Source organism: Schistocerca serialis, chromosome 4 (genome assembly GCF_023864345.2).
Source record: "Schistocerca serialis cubense isolate TAMUIC-IGC-003099 chromosome 4, iqSchSeri2.2, whole genome shotgun sequence".
Classification (NCBI taxonomy): Eukaryota; Metazoa; Arthropoda; class Insecta; order Orthoptera; family Acrididae; genus Schistocerca; species Schistocerca serialis.
Window position 1 is genome coordinate 127665898 of NC_064641.1, and position 23579 is coordinate 127689476.

Genomic DNA, 23579 nt, shown 5'->3' on the forward strand with positions numbered 1-23579 from the left:
ATGACATGCATTAAAAAATGTAAATTATACAAAAATGAATAATACAACTCTACAATGTTTCAGCGTGATGCAAAGCAGTGTGAAATACAGTTGGATTCCCACATTTTGAGGAACGTAACTAACCTGTTGTGATTGAAGCTGTCCACGTCAACAGATCTTGGAAGCTGGAATTTGAGTAATACAGCCAAAAGTTGTATTTTGTGCCAGGAAGACCTTGAGAAAATTCTATAACGTCTCCAATATCCTTTGAGGCAATTGTAGTATTTGGTGCCGGCTTCCCATGTGGCGGTGAGTAGTCTAAACGATAAAGCCCATCTTGACTGAGATTCCCTGGGATTTGGATTGCAAGATCCGCACAGCTTGCAAACTGTAACATAAAAGAAAGGCATTCTGTCAGGTACATAAACAGATGATTTTTTTAGACTATCTTTTGCAAGCACATAATTGGAAATCATGATAGACATGTGTCACAAGTGAAGAGTAGGTGGCAACAAAACAAACAAACAAAAACACACACACACACACACACACACACACACACACACACACACACACACACACACCAAAACAACAATGTAAGCAGGTACAAAAATCTCCCATTCCCACATCCTTTCATCCCAATAGCTAAATTATCATCATGTTGTTCTGCTTCCAAATCATGGTTTGGGTTAAGCCTCATTCCAAAGTCAATGGAAAAAATGCTCTCCCCTGTGTTCTCACACTCTCAAGTATCTCTATTCCTTGGTGCATTTCAGAATGTTGACAGTGGTGGTCTCTCTGAGTGTATTTGACTACATGTCATTAGGTTTTCACATTTTCCACTACATTACTTGCAACTACATATGATTTGCATGTGTCAACACTTCTAATCTGGTCTCGAATCTTACACCTAAAATAAAGCTTAGGAATCTCATTTTTATTCTTATTTTACCACTCTCTCTCAGAACCCACATTTCACTAACATACTGTATTGCAGTTTTTGACACTACAAAATATCTTATTCTTAGATGTTTCCCTATACAGCCTCACACTCCTTTTTATGTACCCATTTAACCTGCTGAACTTTTGTAGTTCTCTAAACATGTGTTATGAGAGATTTTACCAAAAGGCTAAAATGGCCACCATGTCCCAGGTGCAGAATGTCCATCTAACACTTTCCAGAGTCAACAATAAATTATTTTTTCAGTATCTCATACAATTATTGACCGAATTTAAAATTTTAAAATGCTCTCTTTGTCTACTCACTAAGAAGTATAATTTTAAGTGTAATTTTACATAAAATATTTAACAATATAAGCCAAGTATTACAATTATGTCTTGAGGTGGCATAACTCAAAGCACGCAAATTACCCAGACTATATTCCTCCAGTTTTTGAGAGTGAAAACACGTAGTGACTTCCAATGAAGTTCACACAGAATTTCAAACATTTTCAAAGCTTTTACTTTCTGACATCCCCCACAAAATAAAGAAAGGAAAACAGTTTACTGCTCATTACATTTTCACTGTTCATGTAGTAAAACTCCAATATCAGGCATGACATGTAATTTATTACTTCTTTGCTACTAACTCCATTTGCAACACATTCTGCAGACATTATCCACTTGTACCACTGAATATCCCTGCATGGTTATATTATTGTATGGCAGATGGTTCATGAAATATGACATGATAAATATATAAGTGTGTGAAGAGGTAGCCTATCTTAAAACTGTTTACCAGTTTTGGTTTTGTCTTTTTTATTAGTCTATGGGTGAGTAATCTGGAACTAATAAAATCAACGTTATTAGGGCCACATATCTTCAGTCATACAGGTTTTACATGCTTAATGACAAATATTTAACATATTAACTCATTTGTGAAGTAGTCGGAATGCTCAAGACGTTTTATACATAGCAGTTTGATTCTATTTGCAAGTCTTTCATTTTATGTACAGAAATCTTAATGTTGTAGCTTTCCAATTTTTTTTATTCACTTATCTTCTGAGTGACAGTCTTCCAAGTCAACTTACAGTATACTTGATCATCAGCAAAAATATATTGTTCACAGTTTTTTTGTTTAAAATATTTGTTCTTTCTCCATTCCTGTAACAATTTTATCCATACAAATGTCAAACAGTATTGTAGAAAACCCACAAAATCCTGGACTAAGGTTTTGCTAACAGTTATTAAAAGTTACGACTGAATTAATTGGATTCTGTTGGAATGCCCATTAAATGTCTTTACACATCCTAGGAGTAACATAAAAAGAGAAAGATTATATTCAGTCATGTTCCATTAATTGTTTATTTATTACTAATGGATCAGTAATTTCTAAATTCACACTGACATACCTATGTTAGATACTCAACTATTGGTTGTAATTTATTTAATTTACCACCACCACCACCACCACCACCACCACCACCACCACCCCCCAGTAGGCAGCCATTGAACTGAAGCCGTCCACCTGCTTCCCCTGTGACTAAGCCTACATGATTGGTTCATTTCATACCCTATAAATTGGTACCCCCAGATATTTGTACAAGCTGACTGGTTCAAAATTGTTAATCATTAATATTGTAGTTACAGGATATTACATTTTTGCATTCTGTCTTTTCACCAGAATGAAATCTTATGAAGCTCTGACTGAATACTAGTGCAGTTTTTTCTCCCAGATAGCACAACATTATAGATAACTGTATCATCTGCAAAAAAAAGTCTGATGTTACTATTAATATCACCTGAAAGGTCTTTAATTATACTAAATGGTCAGTAAGTGTCCCAACACACTTCACTGGTTCATGCCTGACATTACTTCCACTTCTCTCGACGACAGTACATCCAAGACAACATGCTGTGCCCCTCTTCTTTAGCAAGAAATCCCCAGTCCATTCACAAATTTTGTTTGATTGTTCACAGGATCTTTTGAGTCATCAATCTTCTGACTGGTTTGATTTGGCTCACCAAAAATTAGTCTCCTTCGTGAACCTCTTCATTTCACAGCAGCACTTGCGCCATATGTCCTCAATTATTTGCTGAACAAATTCTTATCTCTGCCTTCTCCTACAGGTTTTTTTCCCCTCTATAGTTCCCTCTACTACCAAGTAGGTTATTCCCTGATGCCTTAACATATGACCTTTATTGTGTTCTGCTTCTTGTCACTGTTTTCCACTCATTGCTTTTTTCACTGATTCTATGGGAAACATCATTCCTTACATTATCAGTCCACCCGACCTTCAACATTCTTCTGTAGCATCACATCTCAACTGCATCGAATCTCTCATGTCCTGGTTCTCCCACTGTCCACGATTCACTAACATGGAATGCTGTGCTCCCAATTTACATCTCAGAAATGTTCTTCTTCAAATTAAGGCCTATGCTTGATACTAGTAAATTTGTCTTGGCCAAGAATGTCCTCTTTGCTTGTGTTAGTCTGCCTTTTATGTCTGCCTCTTTGTCCCCCGTAGGTTAGTTTGCTTCTGAGGTAGCACAATTTCTTAACTCATCTACTTCAAAACCATCAATTTTGATGTTAAGTTTCTGGTTATTTTTACTTCTGCTACTTCTTATTACTTTCACCTTTTTCTGGATTACTCTCAATCCATATTCTGTACCCATTTGACTGTTCATGCCATTCAACAGTTGCAGTACTTATTCTTGGCTTTTACTGAGAACAGCAATGTCTTCAGCAGATCTTATTGCTGATATCATTTTACCCTGACTCTCAATCCCATTCTTGAACCTTTCTTTTATTTCCATTATTGCTTCTTCAAAGTACAGATTGAACAGTGGGGAGTGAAAGACTACATCCTGTGTCACATCATTTTTAATAATACTTCATTCTTGGCTCTTCCGTATATTGTATATTATCTGTCTTTCACTGTAGTTTACCCACTATTTTTGTGAGAATTTCGAACATATTGAAACATCTTACACCAAAGCATATCAGCACACACACCACTTCAGAGTGAAAATTTCATTCTGGAAACATTTTAGACTGTCTATCGCTTTTCCTTGGGCGTCATATCCAATTAATGTGCAAAGACAGAACCGTCTCTCTGGTGCCCGTGCCTTTACCTTTCCTAAAGCCAAACTATTCGTCGTCTAATAGATCCTCAATTTTCTTTTCCATTCTTCTCCATGTTATTCTTGTCAGCAGCTTGGATGCATGAGCTGTTACGCTGATTCTGCGATAGTTTTCGTACTTTTGGCAACAAACGTCAGTGGTCAAAGTAGCCGAGCCGTCGCTGTTATCGTGTAGTCGTAATTTCTAATACGACAACTGAGATGGGAGATGGTGGATTCACGTTCCGGGACCGCGCAGGTGCTGGAGAGGATCACGGCGTAGTTCTTGCCGGCCGATATATCCGTTGCTGACAGATCCATCCGGGAAACCGCCGCAAGGCAGTCCTTCGTCTCACCGTGAGTCAGGTAAAGTCAAGGGCATGGCAATGCGACGCAAAACGGGGGATAGATAATACCGGACGCAAAACGGGGGATAGATAATACCGCGGTCATACCTGAAAAACATCTCCCGCTGCGCGGAGAAACACGGGTTTTAACACCATCCCTCGTTTTTTGTGATATGTAATTACAACTGTTCATCTTCTGAACTTCACGCCTGCGATTCTCTTTTCTGTCTGAAATATTACGTGAGGGCATTCTGAATTCAAGTGGTCAGAATGAACCATTATTTCACTCGGACACGGAAATTCCAGCCGGTTAAACTCGGCCGTTAAAAATAAGCTAGGGCATATGCTCAAGACAGTGACCAGATAAGTCTCTTGGGGCGAGGAACTGGTGAGGCGATAGTTGCAGTAACAATCCTCCTTATAACCACTCGTGATCGACGTGCTGATCCAGACGCACTGCAGCAATAAGTTTGACATGTCTTCTGAAATACGCCCATTTCTGAAAAGGCACAAATCGAAGGTACTAACTTGGGAGACAGCACTGCTTTTGTATACGAGAGCACATGTTGCACGTGCAGCTAGTAAACGGGAAACGTTAACTCAGCACAACACAGAATGGGGGCCAACAATACCAGTGTACTCTGCACAATATGCTGGTTTACGGTTGGTAGCAAACCAAAACAACGAATGTCTTCCAAAGTCTTGAACTCTGACGACCACTTGCGACTTCCAGCATCCAGTGTCTCCCTGGAGAGCGCGATTAGACAACCAAGGTTTTTGATATGGTTCCCGTTGTTTGTCAGGTATGTGCCGAACTGGTAATCCCGTCTCAAATTTACCAAACTGGGGAATTCCTTTGAGGCCGTTGTGGCCGAGCGGTTCTAGGCGCTTCAGTCTGGAAATGCGCAACCGCTACGGTCGCAGGTTCGAATCCTGCCTCGGCATGGATGTGTGATGTCCTTAGGTTAGATAGGTTTAAGTAGTTCTAAGTTCTAGGGTACTGATGACCTCAGATGTTAAGTCTCATAGTGCTTAGAGCCATTTGAACTCCTTTGCACCACTCACAGCAAGCTACTATCTAGCTAGAAAGGATTGACAGCTCTGTGACAGCTGGCCCTGCCCATTTGGATAGAAATGCATAATATTAGAACAATAATAACAGTTAAGTGGTACTATGAGTACAGTGAGATCTCCACCATAATGACAAAATATGGGTAAGTGTTATAGCTATGTGAATTATTAAATCGCTTCTCACAGCAGCAGTGTCTAAACTCAGTAAAGGAGGGTGCACTAACGGTGACAGGGTGTCAGACTGTGCAGCTACCACGAGCAACAATATCTGCACCAGAACACTTTTTTTTTTTTCTATAGGGCGACAAGTTTTTCACAATTTGTTTTCCGCTTTCATGCAAGCTCCCACCTTTGAAAACACTTTGCCTTTAGTTCTTAGACTACGTTTGAGATGGCGTGGTCATTAGCGACCGTCCAAAAGTAATTAAAACTCATTGTCAATTAATGAAAAAGACAGAAAAAAATTATTACTGTATTCAACGATAAAGGGGAAATTTGCGATACTAGCGGCTGGTTTTAAGCAGTGACGCAGTGAACTTGGGCTCACACACGGGTTCTGTTGTGGGTAAGGCAGGTGGTAGACTTCGGTTAATTGGTAGAATACTGGGGAAGCGCAATCAGTCTGCAGAGGCGATATAAACCATCCCGAGAAAGTCTGCTAACAAAGTTTCAATAGCGGGCTTTAAATGGTGACTAGGAATACACTACAACCCCCTACATATCGCTGACAAACGCATTCAAACAGTCATTCTTCCTGCGCTCGATAAGTGAATGGAAGGGGAAGAAACCCTAATAATTGGTACAATAGGACGTATCTTCTGCCGTGCAGTTCGCGGTGGTTAACACACTATGAAGGTAATCTACTGAAAATGCGTCAAACATCGTAAACGCACAAGGCGACTATTACGTCATACCGTTGGAGATATTTTGAAACACAATAACACAGACAGTTTTGATTACGATAATTTACTGCAAAGGGAATAAAATGTTCGAATTGCAATCACATATAAACAGGAGAAATCAATCAAGTATCGCAAGAACAAGTTCTACAGCTTTTGACACGACGCTCAGTACGAACTAAAAAATTATTCATCGTAAAATCGTAACTAGTATTGGAAAATAAAGTTTAGCTACATTAAGTTCAAAAGGTGACTTTGATACCCAGTTTCAGTAGTAAATCGAAAAGGGGTTTGACAAGAACTGTAATAATTTGCCAGAAAAAAACTACAGAGAACCGCAGCTCTAAAGCTGTAGTGGAGACGACATACAGCACTACCTAAAAAAAAAAATCGTTCACAAATCTTAGCTTATGCGGAGACTGCTACACGTACATCCAAATATATGCGTACTTATTGACAGTCAATCGACGTAGTTATCACATGAAGAATTGCAACTATTTATCGCAAAGAAAACGAATCGAGTGGCACGACAAACTGTACGAATTATGTATAAAGGGAAAGAGGCTGATAACTGGACAAAATGTTAGACGGTAGCAGTATTTTGTTTTTCGTACCCAGCAGAGATTAAATAAATAATTCCTTCGAAACCAACGAATGTATGACAATTAATGTTATAACGAAGTTACTTTAAAAATAAGCAAGCAGCAATGACGTCACGGCGACTATCAGCATTATGTCATTGGTCAAAGCCGAAGGCTAGTATCGAAAATTCCTCTTGACGCTGGTACTCGGAGAAAAAAAAAAAAAAAAAAAAGAAAGAAAAAAAAACCAAAGTTAATTACGTAACCTGATTTTAATACCAGTTTGGAGAAAGCGGTATAATATTTGTTTAATCGTAAAATTTTTGAAGCTGTTTGTCGCTGGCAGTCATGCATCTAAAACAATATTCGCTTCGCCATATTACCTACGTTTGCCCTGTTGCTCAACATAACGAACCAACGCGGCGAAAATGTGGCCGAGTGTTGTGGTAGAGGGCGAATTGGAAACAGCGTCGTAAGGTCAGTTATACAATACGCCACATAATGGTTCTCAGGTAATGACTCTGATATTTAGACATAGTAGGTGGCTTTAATGAGATAGCTGAGACTAATGCGCCAGATGACAAGAGTATGGCAGACTTAAAAACCGTACTATTCTTTATTTGTTTGTCACGGTAGCCTATTTGAAACATACAACAGTATGTTATATCGCAATGTACTTCTAGAATTAGTAGTAACAGTGAAATATACGTCCCGTACATTCAGGTTCCGCTTTACGTTCGCAAATTTTCTGATCAGTTAACAGACACGAAATTTAGTTCATAGTTGTGTAACTCCAACTATACCAGTTTCAGTTCGAAAAGATTTTTCCCGAACAGGCTACATCATAAGAAAACTACCAAAATGATTAATTCTGAAGAAGTAGTTGTAAAACGTTTATCATCACAAGAGTAGAAAAGTAGCTGATTTCGACTCAACACAGTACACATAACATTGGTTTTTTCCACAGTCTTTCTCAACTTTTACGAGAAGCTGCTTTTGTAGTACAGTATATACTGAGATGACGGATATCATGGAATAGCGATATACACATACACAGATGGCAATGGTATCTCGTACACGAGGTATAAAAGAGTAGTGCATTGGCGGAGCTGTCATTTGCACTCGGGGATTAATGTGGAAAGATTTCCGACGTGATTATGGCTGCACTACGGGAATTAACACACTTTGAACGCGAAATGGTAGTTGGAAGTAGACGCAAGGAACATGCCATTCTGGAAGTCGTTAGGGAATTCAATATTTCTAGATCCACAGTGCCAAGAGTGCGCCTAGGACATCACATTTCAGGCATTAGCTCGGACAACGCAGTGGCGGACGGCCTTCACTTAACGACCGAGAGCAGTGGCATTTGCGTATGATTGTCAGTGCTAACAGACAAGCAACACTGCATGAAATAAAAGCAGAAATCAATGCGGGACGTGCGACGAACGTATCCGTTAGGACACCGCGGTGAAATTTGGCGTTAATGAGCAATGACAGCAGACGACCAAAGAGAGTGCCTTTGCTAACAGCACGACGTCGCCTGCTGCACCTCTCCTGGGCTCGCGACCATACAGGTTGGACGTTAAGACTGGAAAACCGTGACCTGGGCAGATGAGTCCCGATTTCAGTGGGTAAGAGCGGATGGTAGGGTTCGAGTGTGGCGCAGACACCACGTAGCCATGAACCCAAATTGTCCATAAGGCACTGTGCAAGCTTGTGGTGGTTCCATAATGGTGTGGACTGTGTATAATGGGTCCTCTGGTCCAACTGAACCGATCATTGACTGGAAATGGTTTTTTTCGGCTACTTGGAGAATATTTGCAGCCATTCATGGACATCATCTTCCCAAACAACGATGGAATTTTTATGGATGACTATGCACCGATGTCACTGGGCCACAACTGTTCGCGATTGGTTTAACACTAGGAGGACCGAGGGGCCAAACTGGCCCCTTTTCGATCTTTTCACTTGTTTTCTGAGCAAATCGTAAGTTCGACTGACTTGATATTTTGTGACTTTTCATCAGCCATATAAAATATTAACCACCGCGTTTTGGAGTGTCCTATTTTTATTAGGTTGTGAAATATGAAGCTTACCACCTAGAAGGAGCGGGCCAATTTGGCCCCTCCAACATTTCTCTATATCTAGAGGCTACTTCTTTGCAATACTGCGTATGAAACCATATCAACTGTTGTCCCTTTGTTGTTCAAATATGCGACAACAATGTCATTCAATCCAGCGCTGACTTGGTTTTAGTTGGATTTCAGTTATTGTCTGTTGTGACGGTATCTGAGAGTCGTCCCTGCAGTCATGAGCTACGAATACAAGAAGCGGCTAACAGACGCTGAAATACTAGCAGAACTGAGAAAAATAGAAGATGAAAGTTCAGGTGAAGAATTTGAGTTTTCCGACAGCGATCAGGACACTGAAGAAAGTGTAGTAGTCCCAGTGTGTGCAGATGAAGAATGTGATTCGTGCAACGAATGTGATGATGTAAACACAGCCCAGGACAGTTTTCCGCTAAATTTAGGGGAAAATGAAGCTTCTACATCCAGCATGCCTTCTGATGTTCCAAATTCTAGCTCTATAAGATCAACAACCCGGACAACATTTGCTTGCCCCGGATGTCCATCAAAAGCTAATACTGGACAACCTACTGAAGAACAGCAAAAGATAGGACCGTGTGGAAAATTGCACCAGTGGGTTCTAATACAGGTCAGTAATATTTCTGCTCTTTGTGTATAGTTTTAGTTTGTAAAATTACAATAACAGATATACTCATATAATATCAGTACATTACACGTTATAAAAATACTGTCCTTTTTTCATATGTTTTCAGGTCGTCTACAAAGCCATAACATTTTGCAGGAGAGCTCAGGATTAACGTCATATGCCAAAAGGAAAATTCAAAGTGGGAAACTTCTTAGTGCTTGGCGGTTAATTTTCAGTGCTTCCATGATGCGCCACATCAAGCACTGTACTAAAGCTGAGGCTCGTCGTCGAACACAAGTTCCTGGACAGTAGACACTGAAGAAGATGGTTGTTATGGGGAAGGAGACCAGACATCGAGGTCATCGGTCTCATCGGATTAGGGAAGGATGGGGAAGGAAGTCGGCCGTGCCCTTTGAAAGGAACCATCCCGGCATTTGCCTGAAGCGATTTAGGGAAATCACGGAAAACCTAAATCAGGACGGCCGGACGCGGGATTGAACCGTCGTCCTCCCGAATGCGAGTCCAGTGTCGAACCAGTGTCGAACCACTGCGCCACCTCGCTCGGTAGACACTGAAGAACTGGATGCTTTTGTCGCCATAATGCATGCAAGAGGATTGTATGGGGCAAAAAATTTTCCTCTCAAAAGCCTATGGTAAACAGTAAGGGGTCCTCCGTTTTTCAGACAAAGTATGGGACGAAACAGAGCTATCGAAATAATTAAGTATATGAGGTTTGACACCAAGTCCACTAGATCTGAACGCCTCAAGGCTGACAAATTTACTCTTGTCTCAGATACTTGTAATGCTTTCATAGAAAACAGTGCGTGTCATGCTATAAAGAAGAACCTTATCTTACAGTTGATGAACAACTTTTGCCGTCTAAAACAAGATGCACATCCACCCAATATATTGCAAGCAAGCCAGATAAGTTTGGCATAAAATTCTGGTTACTTGTAGGTGTTTCTAGTAAATACACACTGAATGGATTCCCATACATTGGTGCTGATCCCCTTCGACCAGCTGACCAAGGCGTAGGTGAAAATGTTGTTCTTAGGCTTATGGGACCATACTTAGGCTAAAGTTTGAATGTCACTACTGACAGTTACTTTACTTCGCTAAGCCTTGCAAACCATCTGAGGGCAGCATCCACAACTTTAGTAGGTACGGCCGGCCGCGGTGGTCTAGCGGTTCTAGGCGCTCAGTCCGGAACGGCGCGACTGCTACGGTCGCAGGTTCGAATCCTGCCTCGGGCATGGATGTGTGTGATGTCCTTAGGTTAGTTAGGTTTAAGTAGTTCTAAGTTCTAGGGGACTGATGACCACAGATGTTAAGTCCCATAGTGCTCAGAGCCATTTGAACCATTTTTTTTAGTAGGTACTTTGAACGGTAATCGAAGGGAGATGCCTCCTGCTGCAAAGATGAGAAAACAACCACTCCACTCGACTATTGTGTATAAAAATGATGATGGAACAACACTAACATTTATCAAGGGAAAACAAATAAGAATGTTTTGTTACCGAGTTCACTTTACTCTCATGTATCCCTGTCCGAAAGTCAGAAGAAGACTCCTGAAACAGCGCAATTCTACAATTAAACAAAATGGGGGTTCGACGTTGCCGATCAAACGACAAGGATGTACTCCACAAAAGCCGGTACAAAACGTTGGCCAATGCATGTGTTTTACAACATTCTTGGGTGTTGTATAAGGAAGTGACTGGTACGCGACTTAGCAGGCGGAAGTATATTTTTGATTTGTGTGAAGAGCTTCGAGCGCAATATGTATCATCAAGAAATAAAGAGCCAGCCAGTCCAGAATCATGCAGACACTAAAGGCGGACCTATAAGTGTAAAATTCGTTCCTCATGTAAAGGAAACCATACTGCTACTGTTTGTTCAGGTTGTGAGAAAACAGTATGTGGCAATTGTGAGAAGAGAAGACGAGTGTGGTTCGACAAGTGCAGCAGTGAACTGCCGGCCGGAGTGGCCGTGCGGTTCTAGGCGCTGCAGTCTGGAGCCGAGTGACCGCTACGGTCGCAGGTTCGAATCCGGCCTCGGGCATGGATGTGTGTGATATCCTTAGGTTAGTTAGGTTTAAATAGTTCTAAGTTCTAGGGGACTTCATATGTAAAGTCACATAGTGCTCAGAGCCATTTTTTGATTATGGATGTCAAAAAATTGCACATACTACGGCTACAGTTCCCAACAATCGTCATTTTGAAGCGAGTATCATTGAAATATGCTCATAGGCATGAATACAGCCGTTATTCCGAACTTCAAACGAGTACGAGCGGTATCCAGATCACAGAAAAGGGCAGGCATACACAGACCCGTGGTAGTAAAATGTCGTATGTTCTATAGTTCACATTGTCGCACATGGCAAATGAATTACAAATGCAGGATGAATTTTCTCGAGTCTTGTATAAATGTCTCTCTCTCTCTCTCTCTCTCTCTCTCTCTCTCTCTCTCTCTGTGTGTGTGTGTGTGTGTGTGTGTGTGTGTGTGTGTGTGACCCATTCGCTGCGATTACCCTCGTTTGATGGTCCCACCACTCATTTTAAACTTTTCCGCCAATTATTCTCCTCACCCCATGATCTGCGTTATAATTGCTGTCTTTTCTTGTACCGCACAGTCTTACGACAGAACAGCTGTCATCCCGACCCTAGTGTTCTTTTACTGCGAGCTTCTGAGGAAGCCTTCATGAGTCAGTAATTAGTGCGGAGTCGCACACGGCTAGAGAAACGCGGCTGTTCCTCCCCATCGTGTTAGGCTCAAGAAATTCAAAAGGACAGAGAAAGCTGGCGTGCGAGAGAGCGAAGCCAAGCCCCGGCACGCCCAAAGTCGCGGAAAGCGCCGGTCCAACTTCGCTAGCGGACCGCTAACGGTATCCAGCCAGCACCCACCCTGCCGCCTCACCTCACAAGGGCAATGACACCCGAATGAATTCAGCAGTGACGCGCTCTTTCGTATTTTCTGCGAAGCTGTTTTGCATTTTCGGAAGTAACGGGATGGTATGCGAAAAAAGTCTATTATGTTTAACTGTAGACTGCCAATTCCCTCCGGGACAAACGTCACTGAATGAACTTAGATACTTCTTTTCCTTTTTTTTCTTTTACTGCTTCTACTTCTTCAGTGAAACCATTGCGTAACCGGAAGATGCGAAACGCAATAAAATAACTTCCTTAATGCCCCTGCAAACGATCAAACGCGTTTGACAAAACTACTCTTATCCAGCCGCGCATTTGCCAAGCAAGCTCGTACACGTTCAAACAACGTTTGTCAGTTTAACCTCACTTTGCAGCAGACGCTGTGAGAAAAAACGACTCAGGTCCATGGAATGGCTTAAAATGAGAGATTTTCCCATGAATATCTGCTAAAGGACATGTTACCCTCAGAACCCGATGATAACATCAACTTTCCTCGAATGGACAATGGAAACTATTAAAACTTGTGAAGGTCCTCCTAAGAGGGCAAACTTACCTGCCAAGTTCGCTGTTATGTAGCCACGAATGTGTCAAACAAACTCGTACACGTACCAAGAAAGCTTGTCAATTTAACCTTACTTTTGAAGCAGAAGCTTTTCGTGTATGCTCTGTTTTGGCACAAGAGAGAATTGCTACAAATGCAGATAAGCATTTTTAGTAGTATGGAGGGCTGCATCAAACAACTCTTCGGACTGAAGACCACGAAACAACAACACAGACTCTGACACTGTTTAAAGAAGAAGAAAACAAGACGCTGGCCCAAAGAATGGTTTCAAATGAGATAGAAATATGCAACGCAAAATCTGTTGATGGAAATGTTACATTCAGAACCTGATGAATACATCAACTTTCTGTGGCTGGACAGTGAAATGTTCACTAACCTGCTTAGCGTTACTTAGTCCTCACATTGAAAAAGGAAAAACAAGTATGTGAAAATTTATTCACTTCTACTTATTCCTCTGACAACAGTTTACTAAAATACCACAACGTAGAAACATGTAGCCCACATCGTCCGTGAAAGAACCGAAGAACTTCGATTCCTTTAATTTCATTCCGCTCCCGCTTGTATATTACTATTTGCATACAATACTGATTTTGTTCATAGGCTCTTCATGCTTATTATATGGCTGGGAAAGATGTTATACCTTTACCATTTTGGTAATTGCCAGTGTTATTTTGTTAAACTTTCCGTCAATCAAAATTTCTGCCAAACATCATATATACTTGACAAACTCGTCAAACAGCACCGTACACGGTCAAATATTTGGCAAGCATAGTTAAGTTTGACAAAACGTTTGATCTTTTACGGGGACCTTGACAAGACGGTCACTGCGTTAGATATGAGACACCAATATCCTTTTTTGCACATTTAACTAAACATATCTCACGACGTATCTGCAGTTCGACTACTATTCTTGTATCTATGACTCAGAGGTTGGCTGCTCCGACACTGATCCTAAAATCTGGGATTCGATTCCCAGTCAGTCCTAGGATTTTTATTTGTCACTTATCACTTCTCTCACCTCTGATAAAATTATTAACGTGAGAAACGCCGAGCTACACGGTGGTTAGGAATCACCTCATCACTGTCTGGGTTAAGTCAGATCAAAGGTACAACGAACCTGTGAGAAAATGAGCTGTACTTCTTCGGATCATCTCTGTTACCTCTATCAATCCTATATGTTACGGGTCGCAGGCTGGCAAGCAATATTTATTAACTGGACGGTTTTGAAGCTCTAGCGGTAGTCGTGTTCGCAGGCAAAATTAGATTTTTTGCAAAGATCTGTTTTTTTAATTTATTTATTTAAACTCAAAGCAGTTTCAGCATCTTTGTGGCACCTTCCGTGGATATTCTTTACTAAAGTCTGTAACATGTAAACATATTGTAAGTAATAACACTCTACCAAAATAAGGCCCAAAAACAGTTTCTGACTGTTGTCATTACCTTGGGCTTAACCCCCCTCACACACACACACACACACACACACACACACACACAGAGAGAGAGAGAGAGAGAGAGAGAGAGAGAGAGTTATACAGCGAAGAAGTATTACTTGTTTGTGTGAGCATTTCAACATCATATGAGAATGTGGATGAGAACGGATATTTCGAAACTCAATGTTCAGTAATCGCGAAATGTTTTCGCACAACAGAATGACGTTTATAGATAAAGTTATTTGTTAACTAGTCAAGCAAACTGACAGTAATATCGTTTAACTGCAGATGGTAACCTACCAAAGCTATCAATATACAGTAATGTACAGAGGGTCCTACATAACCCAACAATGAAGAAAAAATTAAGGTAATAACAACAGACAAGAACTGTTTTAAGCCTAACTTCGTTAAAATAATTACACCTTAATAGTTGTTTACACTTTACAGAACTGAATAAAGTGTCTACTGACGATTTCTGAGGTCATCAGTCCCCTAGAACTTAGAACTACTTAAACCTAACTAACCTAAGGACATCACACACATCCATGCCCGAAGCAGGATTCGAACCTGCGACCGTAGCGGTCGCGCGGCTCCAGACTGCAGCACCTAGAACCGCTCGACCACTCCGGCCGGACCTCCGGCAGTCTCACTGTAGTAACTTTGCTGTAGTGAAACTCGAAGCCACATACATATCCAATAATAATAATAATAATAATCTGGTATCCCCGGCAGTTGTGGTACAAACCAACTTTTTCTCGGTCAACAATACCTACGCGATGGACAGCTGTCAATAAATTTCAACCAAGACACGCTCCTTCATTTACTTGAATGTAACTCAACCAACTTCTATGCGTTCCTAAAATTCATACAGATTATGCAGTACAACTTTTCAGTTGGTATTATTCACTCGACGCCGGTCATGGTATTACCTACTGGTACTATTCTACCAGAAGTGAATATGAACGCCACGTTTAGAATTTCACATTCCGTTGAGGTCGATGTCGTTCCGGACGGAATATTTTCAGATGCACCAAGATAGACAACGAAAATGAAACCATCGAGATGTTCACTTAAAGAGATTTATGGAAATAAGCACTCATCCACATCGCTTGGTCAACGGTTACATGTTTGTTCGTGGGGAACGGGTCAGTTGTCCCAATCCATTAGGTTAAAATCTTCCCGTACTGCTTATTCCAGGCTACCTCGCTCCTGAAAACATAGAATAACACGAGAAAGTGGATTAACTTCGGCGCGAATACGGGTGGAGAAGTGAACCGATAGAGCCAATATGAGAACGACAAGATGATTCTCTAATGTCAGTGAGTAGCGAATCCTCGTTATAATCGCACTGGAACGCCTCTGACTGACCCTCTGGCAGCAACGTCACACGCAAACCGTTCCTGGTTTCTGTCCAAGTGCTTCGCGCGCTATGTCCTTCGAAAGTAGAACAGCGAGAATACACGCGCGTGAAAACTTAACTTCCGTAGTATAGTTTCCAGCCTATTTTCACTTACGATATGATTAGAATATTTACGCTCCATACGCGACGATGATAGATTGAAACATTTTAGTACATAATTTTAAACTTCACAAGCCATGCATTGTAATTAATCCCTCCACTAAGACAATTACACCACAGAAAGCTGGTGCAGTGTGGGAAGTTTATCAGAAAGAAGACACAGATGAAAACATTACCACGTGAACAGTGGTATTCTTTGTTAACGGCAGTTAAAGTAACATGTAAATACCGACACAATGAGAGATATGCCAAGGACCCATCAATTTACAGCTACTTGTTACTTGTTTAGACAAATGGATTGCAGAAACTGCTGTGGAACTTGCTACTGAATTAACTCAAAATAATTTTAAGTGCTGTTGGTTTTCCTCTACGGCATAGTACAGAGAAGTATAAGTTACATGCAGTTAATCGTAAATGGGGCAGTTCCCAGGCTTTCATTATGTGTAAAATTAATTCCACTTCTATTAACAGATTTATACTACCGTGACGAAAAACAGCTTACGTATTTTACTAGTACACTTAAGAAACCAAGATGGAATATATCGAACGAAAACTCGCCCATGAAAAACAGTGCTCGCAATGATGGCAATTTTGAGAAGTCAAAGAGTGGAAGATAACGTAGATGTTGAGATGTTTTTCAAAAACGGAAGAAATGCTATTCAACACGGAGAATTCAAACGCTAATGAAGGAAACACTATGCTAAGTGACAGTTTCAACATAAAAGAAACATTCCAGTCACACTGTACAAAGCGCATTGACCGAGCATATTCTATTGTCTGCATGAGTACCTACAACAAACTTCAGACCAAACAAAATACAAAACTGAGCCAGTCGCTGGTGACTGGATGAAAGGAGGAGAAAAAAGCTTCAGATCCCACTTCTACTATTAAAGTAGAAGCTATAGTTTCGCAAATTATTCATTCAGAATATTCTGTATTTCTCCGACTGATACGTGTTCTTTTGACAGAGGCATATGCGAACCCTTGTGCAATACATTCCAGCAATGAAGAGTTGCTCAGAGAAGTCCACTGTTTCTTCAACATGTTGTTGCTTAGTAAGTTCTCTGGATTGAAAGGCTGTGTGTGATAACACCCGAATATTCTATCTGCAGTTTATTAAAGTACTCCACTTCTTAGTTTCGTCTACGCGAGTCTCAATGCTTTGTTGTTCTTTTTGGCTAATGGTCTGAATTCCTTACTAGTAAAATGGACCCTTCAGAATAGCATCTACTTTAGTTTCATTTTGTTTTTCGGAGCAGTAAAAAAGGGATACAAGGCTGAACGTTCCGTCCACGAAAAGGTCTTGCGGACATGGGAACAAGATGTTTGCTAAACAAGAACTGATAAATTTTAGCCTGAGGCCTGGATGAATTCTACTGTACCATGTCACCATAGGTAGACGTGTTATCATTATGTGGTAACGAGCTCTCGATCCGGTCTTCTGCCATCCATCTCAGTTTGCCTGTAAAAACATAGGCGGGGAAATTGTGGTGTATCTGTCTGCCGTAACAGTCCTAACATATTCCGGCACAACGGTCTTAATGATTTAAGATACATGCAACTGTCGTTACCTGGCACGATGACTTGCACGGAGGGCCGTTTCTTAGAAACGTTGCAGCAGTTCTCGACACCTTCAACCTTTGCCTCCTATGGCGATTCAGCAAGACCAGGAAACACAATCATTTACAAAGAGCAGATTTTCAACCAAGGTATTCGTTTCGCCAGTTTTGTACCTTCCTACAAACTATACGAGAGTAACTTTTTACACGATGGTCCACATAAGCGACGCTTCGTCTTGTAACTGCAGTTGCCAGATGACCTGTGCGGTCGTCATCTTTCAACCATATCTTGTGGTTATCAACAATGTTCTGTGTTTCATTCACTAAATATTGTTCTCTATGTTTCAGAGTCTGTAAATGTTCAGCGTGTTCATGATGAGATATCTGACATGAACCAATAAATCGCTGGCAAATTGTTCTGAAATGTACCTTAAAGATTTTTCTAAAAAAATTACAAATGAAACACAAACGAAGACCCCTAGACAAAGGGGAAAGGAGCGGGGAGAGGGAGGCGGCAAGGAATATAAGAATTTAACGTCCCGCCGAAGATGGGAGCACGCTCAGGCAGAGGGAGTGTGAAATGATAGGAAAATCAAGCAGTTTACGCAGGTGCTCTCTCTCGAGTTATAGCAAGGCATTTAAATCTACATACATACTCAGCAGGCCAATGTACAGCTCAAAGAGTTCTTAATGTTGTGACAGTCTCTTTTCTGCTGTAACTACTCGCTTTGCCACTTTAAACAATTAATCTCATGTCTGTTTTGTATCCGGCCTCCACTTGGGTTAATTTTCCTGTTCGTCTTCCCGGTCGCCCTGCAAGGGGAACGGTTGTTATAGAATTTGTGTTAATAAATCCAGGCAATATGTTATTTCTCTCCCCCCCCCCCCCCCCATTTTTATTGCACATTGTGTGTTTCATTATTTTGGTAACTTTTGGTGTCTGGTCGTGATGTCCATTTTTTCGGACATTTTTAGGTCTCATTTGTCCTTTTGACACGGAATCTCTGGTTCCACGACAACATTGCGGTGAGGGTGACTTAGTTAATTAAGTGATTTTATTTGTAAGTAACGTCACGTTCTCCTTTTTAATTTGTTATAATTTCGAAATTTTTTCCCCGTCTGATATTTCAGAAAAAGATTGTGGATTAAGCAACTGTCCTGTGGTTTCTTCATTTTTCAAAATGCCAATGTAGAGTGTACGGCGGAGGGTACTTTGCACCATTGTTAGTCATTTTCTTTCCCGTTCCACACTAAAATGGACTTAAGGAAAGAAGTTTGCACATGTGCCTCTGTAGCCCTGATCTCCCTCGCTTTTTTTATTTTTATTTTTTTTTTTCATTCTATCCTTAATGCGGGGGACCGATTGAGGCAGTACAATGGCTCCCCCACGAGTTGTAAATGCTAGTTCTCTAAGCTTTCTCAATAGAGTTCCGTTAAAAAATCAACGCTTTCCTTCCAAAGATTATCTTGCAAGGTCACAGAGCACTTCCGTAACACTCTCATATTGGTCGAACCTTTCGGTAATGAATCTAGAAGCACGTCTCTGAACTGATTTGATGTCATCGCGTGCCGGCCGCGGTGGTCGTGCGGTGCTAGGCGCTCCAGTCCGGAGCCGCGCTGCTGCTACGGTCGCAGGTTCGAATCCTGCCTCGGTCATGGATGTGTGTGATGTCCTTAGGTTAGTTAGGTTTAATTAGTTCTAAGTTCTAGGGGACTGATGACCACAGCAGTTGAGTCCCATAGTGCTCAGAGCCATTTTTTGATGTCATCGTGTATCCGACCTGTTGACTTCCCACATACTCGAGTAGTGCTCAAGAACTGGTGGCACAAGTGTTGTGTACGCGGTCTTCTTTACAGGTATGCCACATTTGCCCAGGACTCTCCCAATAAACCGTAGAGGTCCTTTCGCCTTCCCCAAAGCTGAGCTTATTTGCTAGTTCCAGTTCATATTTCGTCGCAACGTTACGCCTCTATATTGCATCGGATGGAACAGAGCCGAGTAGCATTAATACTATATTCGAATATCACAGGAAAGGTTCTGCTACCCATCAGCATTGACTTACTTTTATACGTATTTAAACCTGCTATCTGCCCCGGCAAATAGATACGCTAAACAAGTCACATTGAATACGACCCTTTCCTGTACGCAATAAGGCCAGCCTCTGTGGCCGAGCAGTTCTAGGCACCTCAGTCCGGAACCGCGCTGCTGCTACGGTCGCAGGTTCGAATCCTGCCTCGGGCATGGATGTGTGTGATGTCCTTAGGTTAGTTAGGTTTAAGTAGTTCTAAGTCCATGGGACTGGTGACCTCAGCTGTTAAGTCCCATAGTCCTTTGAGCCATTTGAACCATTTGTACGCAATAGCATCAGTAAAGTCTCTCATACCGCTGTCCACTTTCTCAGACATCATGGAGAACAGGAGCGATCCCGCCACACTTTCTAGGGACACTCCCCACGTTACTATTGTCTCCGACGAATATTCGCTGTCCTCGCAACGCGTCTGTACTTAAAACGGCTGAAAGGAGCACGGTACAAGGCCCTGGTTGCAGGTTGTCTAAAATCTTCCAGGGCAACAAAAGTTTCGTTTTCAGTATTTCATATAATTATCGCCCGAAATAAAAATTTAAAAATTTACTCATTAAGTGGTATAATAAGGTTTAACACAATAAAGAAAGTATTAAAGTTAGAATCTGTGTAGTGTCAAAATACTTCAAGACACGAACAGCATCTGCTTCAAACGCGAGGTTAAACTGACATACTTTGTTGATGTAAAGACTTGTTTGACAAACCTGTGGATAGAAAACGGTGAATTCGACAAACAAGTTGGATCGTGTACGTCGTACGGCATCCACTAAAGCTATGTTTCGCACAATCTATGCTTTCTAGATCCTCTCCGCTCGTGGACTGGCTGCTGTGTTTTCCTTACGTTCGTATCGTCATTATAGACATTACATATTATACCTTACTGATTTTTGGATAGAAATGTCTCCAGGAAACTAGTTATATTCAAGCTTAGAATATGCTGAAGAATCGCTGCAGACCAATCTTAAACACATAATGTCTCTATACATACTCGTACGTAACAAAGTCACTCACTGTAGTTTCTGTCTTTATGATCGAGATAAACTCAGGAACTACAGGTGGGACGTTAACACAGCTACTACTAACGTACAGTGTTGCACGTGTCATTATTACTGTACCAGGAAGCCGGCGTGAGCTACCACCGATTTCTCAAACATATAGGATGTATCAGATAATAAGATTTTTGCTTACGAGCTAATGTTTAAGGTGTGTGAAGGAAAACGTGGAAAAAAAAGGTCACACAGAAAATGTAGCACGCATGAAACTGACTCTGCAGTCGGGTGGACTAGGTGGCTCAATAGATCGCAGCTCCGTCATTGCCACGAGATGTCACTCTAAAGGCCAGTTAAACGTGGAACAGATAACATTGATGCGTCCTGAGAACAGACACGAAGTCTTTGTCCTCTACTGTTGTTTATCAAAGTAGTTAAAAAGGATATACACGGGGAGTCTGGACACGTAACTGAAATTTAAATTCAGGGTGCAAGGATATCAATGACATTTGTTGGTGACAGTGCTATCCTCAGTTAAATTTGGGAACGAGTACAGGGGCTGTTTTATGGAATGATCAGTATGCTTCGAGCAGAATATGGGTTGAGAGTGAACGAAGAAAAACGAAAAGCACTGAGGAGTAGCAGGAATGAAATGAGCGATACACGTATACAAATTAGGAATCATATAGCACATGAAGTGAAGCAACACTGCTACCTTGGAAACAAAATATCGTAAGTCTACAGCATTTTAAGGAAGCGGTTGATGGACGGTGGACGAACCGGAAGAGAACAGTACGAAGCGTTACAGATGACTGCTAAAAATTAAGTGGAGTAAAAATTAATATATGGAACATAGGCGAGGAAAGGAGTATGTGGAAAACATATTAATTGTGAGAATGGACAGGATGGTTCAAAATGGGACTTAACATCTGAGGTCATCAGTCCCGTAGAACTTAGAACTACTTAAACATAACTAACCTAAGGACGTCACACACATCCATGCCCGAGGCAGGATTCGAACCTGCGACCGTAGAAGTCACGCGCTTCCAGACAATGGACAGGATGTTAGGGCATGTTTTAAGGCACTACGGAATAACTTCCAGGATATTAGAGGGACATGTAGAAGTTAGAAACTGTAGGCGAAGACAGAAACTGAAGTATCTCACAGATAATTGACGAAATTAACTGTAAATGCTACTCTGAGATGAAGAGGTTGCCACGGGTGAGGACATCGTGACAGATGACATCAAAACCGACGACCGGGAAAAATCCTGGCTTATGGATGCCAAAGATATGGGTAGACTTTAGCGATGTGGTTAATGAGTGCCTTGTAAGATATTATGTATTAGGTCTACAACTTTGCTTCCGCCGTTTTGCACTAGATGGCATTAGTGGAAAGTAGTGGCGCAAGTCGTATGTCGTAAGCTTAGGCATCTCAGAACATAACACCATCAAAATAATAGTCTATTTTTGATTGCAAAAAATGGTTCAAATGGCTCTAAGCACTATGGGACTTAATATCAGAGCTCATCAGTCCCCTAGACTTAGAACTACTTAAACCTAACTAAACTAAGGACATCACACACATCCATGCCCGAGGCAGGATTCGAACCTGCGACCGCAGCAGACGCGTGGTTCCGGATTCAAGCCCCTAGAACCGCTCGACCACAGCGACTGACTCTTGATTACATCTTAAAGTTATTCTCGGCTGAACATGTCAACTTACTGGCCCGATTCTCGTCACCTGCGGAAGGTTTTAATTTTCTGCTTTGATATGAAGAAATCTGCGGCTGAGGCTCATAAAAAGCTGGGTAAGACCTATGATGAGACGCCTGTTAATGACAGAACTTTGCAGAAAATAGTTTCCATGCTTCAAGAACGGTAATTTTGACACTGAAGACCGGCATGGTTGTGAAAGAGAGAAAGCTTTCGATGCTACAGCAATCGACGGGAACAATCACAGGAGATCGTTATCGAAAGCAATTGATGTGTTTGAGCCGATCACTCAAAGACAAACGGCCACAATACAGCTATAGACGTGAAAAGGTGATTTTGCAGCATGACAGTGCTCGACCCCATGTCGCAAAACCCGCCAAACATACCTGGAAACGTTGAAATGGGAAGTCCTATTCCACCCGCCGTATTCTCCAGACATTGTTCCCTTTGACTACCAACTTTTAAGTTCAGTGGCACACGACCCGGCTGCCCAGCGCTTTCTGTCATATGAATACTTGCAAAATTGGATCGATGCATGGATCTTGTCGAAAGACGCCCAGTTCTTCCGCCGCGGTATTCGTATGCTGCTCGAAAGATGAGAGAAAATAGTGGCCACCGATGGCCAACACTTTGAAACGTAATTTTTTTGTAAGATGCTCAAAATAATGCCTGGAACTTTGAGAAAAAACGGCGGAAGCAAAGTTGTAGCCCCAGTATTTGAAACTTCGCGTCACCGAATATTTCTGGGAGTTCTATAAGATTACACGGAAAGTAAACTGAAATGAGTTCACAGGACAAAATATTAGTCATCAGTCGATGGTGTAGAACTGGTGGCAACCGGTCATGTCAGCTTCCTACGTTGTGTCAGGCAGGTTGTGTATATATGCCAGTAAACTAGTTTGCTTCAGCGCACTAAGATGGATCGTGGAGGCGTGGCAAAATGGCACAAATGAGTTACTGTGTTTGTAAGTGCTCATAACCACACTGAGAACAAAGTTGCACGATCTGTTGATGTATCGACGCGGACTGCCCTGTCTAGAAGAAAGGTGCTACCAAGCGCAGCCATTATAAGGGTAAGGGTAACGGCTGTGGTCGGTGCAACGAGAGAAGAGAGAAAGAATAGGCCTGCGGGCGAGACGAAC

At 41.5% G+C, this 23579-nt stretch overlaps 1 protein-coding gene across 3 annotated transcripts in view; it reads right to left on the minus strand.

Moving 5' to 3' along the window:
• The window catches only part of LOC126475006 (tyrosine-protein phosphatase 10D), a 338696-nt gene that overhangs the window by 136149 nt on the left and 178968 nt on the right, over window positions 1-23579 (minus strand). For all 3 annotated transcript variants that reach the window (XM_050102546.1, XM_050102547.1, XM_050102545.1), the window contains exon 2: window positions 124-367. In XM_050102546.1, the coding sequence (XP_049958503.1) occupies window positions 124-367 (244 nt within the window). The remainder of the gene's footprint in view (window positions 1-123; window positions 368-23579) is intronic.